This window comes from Habropoda laboriosa, unplaced genomic scaffold, assembly GCF_001263275.1.
Source record: "Habropoda laboriosa isolate 0110345459 unplaced genomic scaffold, ASM126327v1 scaffold207, whole genome shotgun sequence".
Lineage (NCBI taxonomy): Eukaryota > Metazoa > Arthropoda > Insecta > Hymenoptera > Apidae > Habropoda > Habropoda laboriosa.
The window spans coordinates 1,417,852-1,425,529 of NW_017100397.1; the positions used below are offsets into that span (position 1 = coordinate 1,417,852).

The 7,678-nt window shown below is 40.9% G+C and overlaps 1 protein-coding gene across 1 annotated transcript in view; it reads right to left on the minus strand.

Moving 5' to 3' along the window:
- Positions 1-6,936, minus strand: part of LOC108575229 (fringe glycosyltransferase) — a 104,914-nt gene extending 97,978 nt beyond the window's left edge. Inside the window, exons 1-2 of the mRNA XM_017937971.1 lie at positions 6,655-6,936; positions 5,866-6,105 (exon numbers count right to left, since the gene is read on the minus strand). Of these exons, the coding sequence (XP_017793460.1) occupies positions 5,866-6,105; positions 6,655-6,936 (522 nt within the window). The remainder of the gene's footprint in view (positions 1-5,865; positions 6,106-6,654) is intronic.
- Between the last annotated feature and the right edge of the window lie 742 nt (positions 6,937-7,678).

Sequence of the window (7,678 nt, forward strand, 5' to 3'; positions counted from 1 at the left end):
ACGCCGTTAAGCCGATCTCTTCACTGGGATCACCCTCTCTTCTTCTCTCTTTCTCTGCAAATAATGGTTTCCACAGTAACATATGTGCTCGATGCTGAAAATTAAACCAAGCTCTATGTTACGCTAGCTGAGGAGACCAGCAAATACATACATACTATGTACGTAAAACGGTTATAGCCCTCGTGTTCTGTTTCGTAATGTGTTGAAGCACGAAACGATCTGTCTAGCTTTTTAACCTAATTAACCGGGCAAGACAAGTTAACTCGTCATTGATTCACCAATACTTAGAACACAATAGTTTATTTATTAAGGGATTGTTCATTTTTAATTGTGCTATTATACGTCTGTAAAGTGATTCTTTTAATTATAAACTAGAGAGATCCGATTTGTCGAATACTCGAGTGAATTCGATGAGATATGAATGGGGGAGGGAGGCCGGGGCTAAAAGTTACAGAAGTAAATTATTACGATGCTTATAACTTTAAAACGAAAAGAGATAGGATTGTGCTTTCGATTGTTTTCGCCATGTGAGTCGATCATGCCAAATAACAACTGCGACAGCGAATCTTCTGGTTATAAGCAACCACCTAAGTCACGTGTCAGAAAAGTAAATATTTGTCGTTCGTTACTTTTTAATCTATTTCGATAATTTAACGTCGAAATTATTAATTGTTTTGTCCATATGCATTAAATGACATTTAAGAACACCTTCTAATAGTTTTTATTAGACTATTTCAATATACAGGGTGGGGCAATAACTATGTCCACCTTGAATATTGCCGTTATTTGTAATAATATGAAAAAATGTTGTATATAAAACTTGCACGGTATAGAAGGGGGGCATATTGTGATATAAACATTTTTTGCGTGGGTGGAGGTATAGAGGAGATTTCAAGGTCATCTCTATTTCTTTAAATAGAATGCTATGTTTTTTTTTATCGCGATATGATAGACGGTGTTGAGACGACTTCAGCAAGCTAGCATTGAAGGTAGTGCAAGGTCAAACGTGGTAGTATGTAAAATAAACTTTCTTACGTTACAGGAGATGTTCGAAGTGGTGACCGTTTGTGTCAATGCAAAGTTGCAATCTTGCATGTCTCATCGTCTCTGAACTTATTCTAGCGCATGCTGTATCTCATAGAACCTCACTTTTATGTGTGTATTATTAGAAAATGTACCACAAATAATGTGGTTACAGCACGACGAATGCCCAGCACATTATGCTCGGAGAGTAAGAGATGCACTTAACGAACTTTACCCAAATCGATGGATAGAACGTGGAGGATTATGGTAGGATGTGGTTACAGCACGACGGATGCCCAGCACATTATGCTCGGAAAGTAAGAGATGCACTTAACGAACTTTACCCAAATCGATGGATAGAACGTGGAGGATTATGGTAGTTTCTTGGCAAGCTCGCTCTCCAGACTGAACTCCGTTAGATTTTTTTCTTTGGGGAGCATTGAAAAACGTTGTTTGTCAAGAAGTACCCACTACGGCAGAAAATATGAGACAACGGATAATTGCAGCATGTACTGGAATACATATGTTCAAAGACGACGAGACATGCACGTGATGCAAAGATACGAAGATTGCAACTTTGTATTGACGCAAACGGACACCACTTCGAACATCTCCTGTAATGTAAGAAAGTTTATTTTACTACCACATTTGACCTTGTATGACCTTCAATGCTAGCTTGCTGAGGTCGTCTCAACGCCGGCTACAGCATTCTATTGAAAAAAATAGAGATGACCTTGAAATCTCCTCTATAACTCCACCCACGCAAAAAATGTTTGTATCACAATATGCCCCCCTCTATACCGTGCAAGTTTTATATATAACATTTTTTCATATTATTACAAATAACGGCAATATTCAAGGTGGACATAGTTATTGCCCCACCCTGTATAAGCAGAATATTTGCATAAATTGCCACGTGTGTCGATGGGCGCTAGTTGTCCCTCTGACTTGGGGCAGGTTATTATAGGGTAAGTCCGCGAGAGTTCGACCAATTTTTAGAAAAAAAAAACCCGTAGCGTTGTTGTTTACGCAAATTTCTGTTGTTTTGGGCAAATTAAATACATATATTATATTATGCGACAAATCGAAGTATTTATTATCATTTGCAGTAAGAAACACTGGCACTGCAACTGGAAAAGTAACGAAAAGTATAGCTTACAGAAGTGTAATAAATGAGGAAATTAATTGGTATATTATTTCTTCTTCAGTTTTCCATATAAATCGCAAACATTCTTGTACTTGGAGCATTTGTCATGAAACCAACTGCTGCAACATTTAATCCAATCGTCGCTTTCCTAGGTTTGGAAATTGTTTTCTCCGCATCCTACGCTTCTAACGACATATCACTTTCTTGTAAAACTGGACTTCCGCTCTCGGAATCTGAAAATTGTTCCAACTGTTTCATAACTTTCGTCTGACTGTTTTGTTTCACGATTCAACAGTGGCCGGGTCGAACTGTCCCGAATTAATGTGATCGAACTATACCAGAATCACGGGAGTGATCGACCACATTCTCAACATAAAGTAAAAACGAATATATGCGCATTATTGAGGTTATACTGTAGTTTTGTGCATATTATATCGCCCAATATCGGAATAGTGTAAATAAACTCACCTGTCTTTCAAATACCACTAACAATGTAACTCGGTCAGAAAAGTTTCAGGGTCGCAGAAAGTTTTAAGCGCAATTCATAATTTAGATAGAGTTTTGGGACAATTGTTAGTGCGAGATTAATAACTAGCTGATTCATTTGTATTACATACATGAGACACAGAGCCCTATCTTGCTTCGTTTACAAAATATCAACACTGGCCGGTCTCTCCCGGTGATCCAACTCTCCGGGACTTGCCCTACTTGAACCGTGAACATGTATCTCGATAAATACACATTTTAGATATATTACACCTAAATATTTATTTACTCACTTTTTAATTCTCTCTTAATTTCCGGAAAGAAATACAGGGTGTTCCGTTTAAAAAAATCATGGTGACCTTCGAAACTTTATGTTTAAAAACAGTGTAGAAAAAAAACAATTATTGTAACATATGCCCCCCTTAAAATCGTGTAACTTTTGCTTCATACACTGTTTCGTACAGCGAACAGTTTACGAGCAATCAGGTCGTCGAGTTAGGTGAATCAGCCTGTACTGTTTTAGTTTTCTTTTAAAGATAGCACTTATATTTTTGTTGATCTGAACCTTAATAAATAGACCTTATTCGTACAATTATATTTTATTTCATCAGAAATTGAAATATTTCACTGAAAGGCAACTCTTTTTGCTTAGGAACAACTTACCCCAATGCGGTAACAACTTGCCCCACATCGGGGTTAGAAGTTAGGCTTTGCCGAATTACAAATAAATGACTCCCTATGAAAAACTAATTAAAATATGTTTAATATAAGCTTGAAATCTTAAAGTACAATAAATTTAACAATAAATTAGTTAATAGTGAAGAGAATAACTACGTTATTTCTCGGTCATTTTTTATGCTTTCTCAAAATTGTAACGTCTGAGCCCGGTCTCCCCTACTCTAACGCTTAATCTGAATGTTGAGTACTTGGACATTCGAGTGCGTGAATGCCTCAGTACTCCATTCGAAGTATCGGAATTACAAAATGAATACGACAACGATCCTCGATCTTGAGATAATGAGAACAGCGATTTTAAGTATCTCTCTCGCTCGCTCGCAAAATTACAAGTAAGTATTTCCGAATAAGTAAACAACGTAATCGAACAATTATTCGTGTGCAAGTTCAAAGGCGAAATGATTTTCGTGAATAATTGAAGGGTCGCTCGCGACACAAGGCGAGTCACTGAAACTAATGACAAACGATTCCATCGATCGAGGAGAGAAGCTTTCTTCCTCCGATTAATTTTCACCTATGATGCTCCGTTTAACCGTCGGCCAATCAACCACGATGACTCTCGGAATCAGCACACGTGAACTCTATTCAGGTAAAATTTCGGCCACAGGTAAAAAGAAGTCGATTTATATTCTGAACGACCTCCCCCGATCAACAGGTAAACAATTCCAAGCTCCAAGCAATGGACAACTTTTCTACCTGCCCTCCTTCCCTCCTGTGTTCCAGGCTCATTATGTTAAATCGTCCTGCCTCGGTAAATGGGATCGTGAATTCGTAATAGCGTAAAATGAAGAGAATACCAAACTATTTCCTAATATTCCTCCCACATTTCGTTAGACAATACGCAGGAATCTCTGCGTTCTCTGCAAGGTGGATAGTATCGCAAAAACGGCAAAGGCCGAGGGACGGATTTACGTAGGTGCGGGGTCTGCCTGAAATCAACCGGCGCTTAATCACCGTCCGTTCCGCAAATTACACGTGATTAAAACGTCGAAATCGAAGGGACCACGAGTGGGTATTGTAGATCCATTGTTGGCACGCAACGATTAAACGGTCATAGGTAAACAGAGGGAATAAACAACCGTGTCCGTCTATCGAGGATCTGCACACAGGGTAAATTCGATTGTACGCTATCGCTGGTTAACATTTAAAAAAAAAAGGACTACGAATGCGCGCGCTTTAACAAGGAGAAAAATTTTTTCTCGAATAATTCGATTAAAATTGTTGAACGCGTTGAGTAGATGACAATAAAATATGAGGATTCAACGAGTATCTAATTCAATAAAATTTCCTTTACGTCGAATCCATTGAATAATACACAACTTAACGCGTGCTTCAAAGAAGACCGGACATGATGGGGTATGATATACATAACTGACCAATATATGTATGTATATCGCACCGCCTGGAGGAGATAAGTGCTCCAAAATGGACTTTCGGGTTCCGAACGCGCAATTCCGAAGAATCACGATTGTCCGTCGGCTTCCTCTCGACTTTACTGAGCTACCGGTTCCAGGAAGTGTCGCCAGTAGTACGGGGGGCGTACAATGCACGCAATTAGTCGCGGCGAGATAATATCGCGAAAGTTGCACGTTTCTAGACCCTATTGTACGAACCATAACGTTATCACTCTCGCTCTCCATCCAGTGGAACAAGAACAGAGGGAGAAAGGAAAAGAGGTAAATAAAGGAGAAGTGCGAAGAAGTACACGAGTACGGACGAATCTGGATCCGGAAAAGGACGCGCAGATAAACCACGCCACACGAATAAACTGGCGTGTATAATACTGGATGCAACATGGACGTTAATAGAGAACACGAGTAGGAGAAAAAGCGAAAAGAAACGATAAAACGGAAGCACAGAGTATCACGGTTCCCACGCGTGTACATACATGTTCCACCGAACGGTAACAAATCACGCACAAAATCGCGTCTATTCCCACCAGATGTCCAGCCACGTCTAATGAATTAAACTTTTGCCGTTTGAATCAATTATTATCATCGCTTGGACATTGTTCAAAAGAAAGTTTTTACTGTTCGTCGTGTCAATGAAAAAGGACTATTATATCGTTGTGAATAAATGTCTCTTCTAAATCTAATGACTACGTTGTCCGCGGTGAGGCGCTGATAATATAGCAGCAAAAAATGTAACGATTTGCTTAACACGTTCGCACCGCAGTTCACGGTGAAATTCAATCACCGCAGACCATGCTTGCATTTCAATAATTCGACACAATATGACACACGTCTTCACATATGCACTATTAAAATGTGCTAACTATGAAAGCTGAGCCCTCTACTAAAAGCGGGAAAGACTTAATTTATTTATTTTATCGAAAATTCAAATGTAATCTCTGTCACACATACATATGTAACGCCGCTCCCTTAGCGAACGTGTTAATCACGCCATTGAGATTAGGATATCAAGGGTATTGGAGAATAATAATAAGTGTAGGTGCCGAATAATGATATACGTACCTGATCCTTGGCGAACTGGAACCACGTGCCAATGATCGCCGGCAATCGAGAGTGGTGGTAATGTTTGGTGGTCTTCACGCTGATGAACACGTCGTCGAGGTCCGTAGTGAACGGTGCCATGGTTGCTGTCGCGATCGCAGGTGTCACCGGTGATTCCTCGCTGATCATCATTCTTCTTGAAGTAGGCACCTCTACCAGCACACTCCTGCTGTTCACCTCGACGGTCATCTCATCCACCCACTGGAATAATACGACACACGTACACGATCACCTTCCGTACCGTACCGCGTTTCGCGACAATTCGTAAACATGATTGACACGCGACAATTCGATCAAAAAACCCGAAACAACGAGAATTCTCGGAAACGAAGCCAACACGTGCACGTGAACTAGTGGAATGTTTATGTACCCTAGTTCGTTCGCAACTCGATGAAAACAAACTCGACCGGACTCGATTTGTCATACGATTAGCATAACTGGCTATCGGGTGGCGCTTCAAAAGTAACTAATTCGCGCGCTTTGCCAATGACGACTACCGCTCCCTTTACCACCAAGGTCAATTAATCGACATGTACTACGCGACTCAGTTCCACGGGGCAAAAAGTTTAAAAATCAAGTACCTAACATGATCTACCAATCGAACAGAAATTTAATGCTAGATCTACCAATAATTAATATATACATATATCTATTTCTACTAGAGCACTGAAGGCGGAATTACTTTTTACGTGATACTAACCAGTCATTTTCACTACTCTTTTTTAACGATAGAAATGTTTGAATACTCACTTGACGAGGTGCAACGGCCTGATAAAGGAGGATCGTTGCGTAAGCAGTGGCGAGAACAAGTGCCAACGCCTGGAGGCCTCGTCTAGTCGGCATGTTACGGGGCATTTTAGCGCTACCGGTGCTGGCGTATCCAGCGCTGATCACCGACGAACGAGCCTGCGGCCCACTGCCGCCAAATTTCACGGATCGTTCCTCGTCCTCGTGACTTTCACCATCGACGATCAACGGCGACCACCCCGCATCGTTCTTCTCCTTTAGCCGAGTAAAATATGCACCAGTCATAACATACAACACTAATCACTAATCGCGTCACTTTCAATATTATTTACTCCAAGTATCGAATTATTCGATCTGAATGCTCTTTCAGATGATACGTACGAAACCTTGTCCTCGATCACGAACGAAGCTCGTGCTTCATACATTCGTTATTGTCACTTTGTAAATTAATCGCAAGGGTGACGCGTAAAATTTCGTCGCTGGGAACTTTCTTACAAATCTCCAATGACACCACTGTCATCATTTCGTTTCTGACAATGATCTCACGATAGCGATCGAGCTTTCGAAATCGATAGGTACATTTCAGTGATAGTCTCACCCTCGAAATTTATCGTGAAAAAGTGACATGTTTTTGCGATTCGATCGACACCGATTAGATCGTTCGATATTCGATAGTATCGTGAAAAATATACTAGTAGGAGCAATGTGTGCAGTATCTTGTAGTGGAATACTGGTAAGTGTGTTTTGTTTGACAATCGAGTAGTTGTCACACGGGAACGCTTTCGTGATACGGAGATACACGACGAACCAAAGAGGCAAACACACACCAGACCGTACTGTTGCCCGGCGCGCGACAAGCCACCGACTGAACACATGGCCAGTCGCCGTGACTACGCTGTAAACATGGCCATAGCAGCCACTTGGCCGGCTGGTGGGAGGAGAACGGACCACGAGTGGCACAATGCCGAGAACGAATGGGAGGGGTGACGCGTTTTAAATGGAGCACCGCCCCTTCCTCCTATGTCAC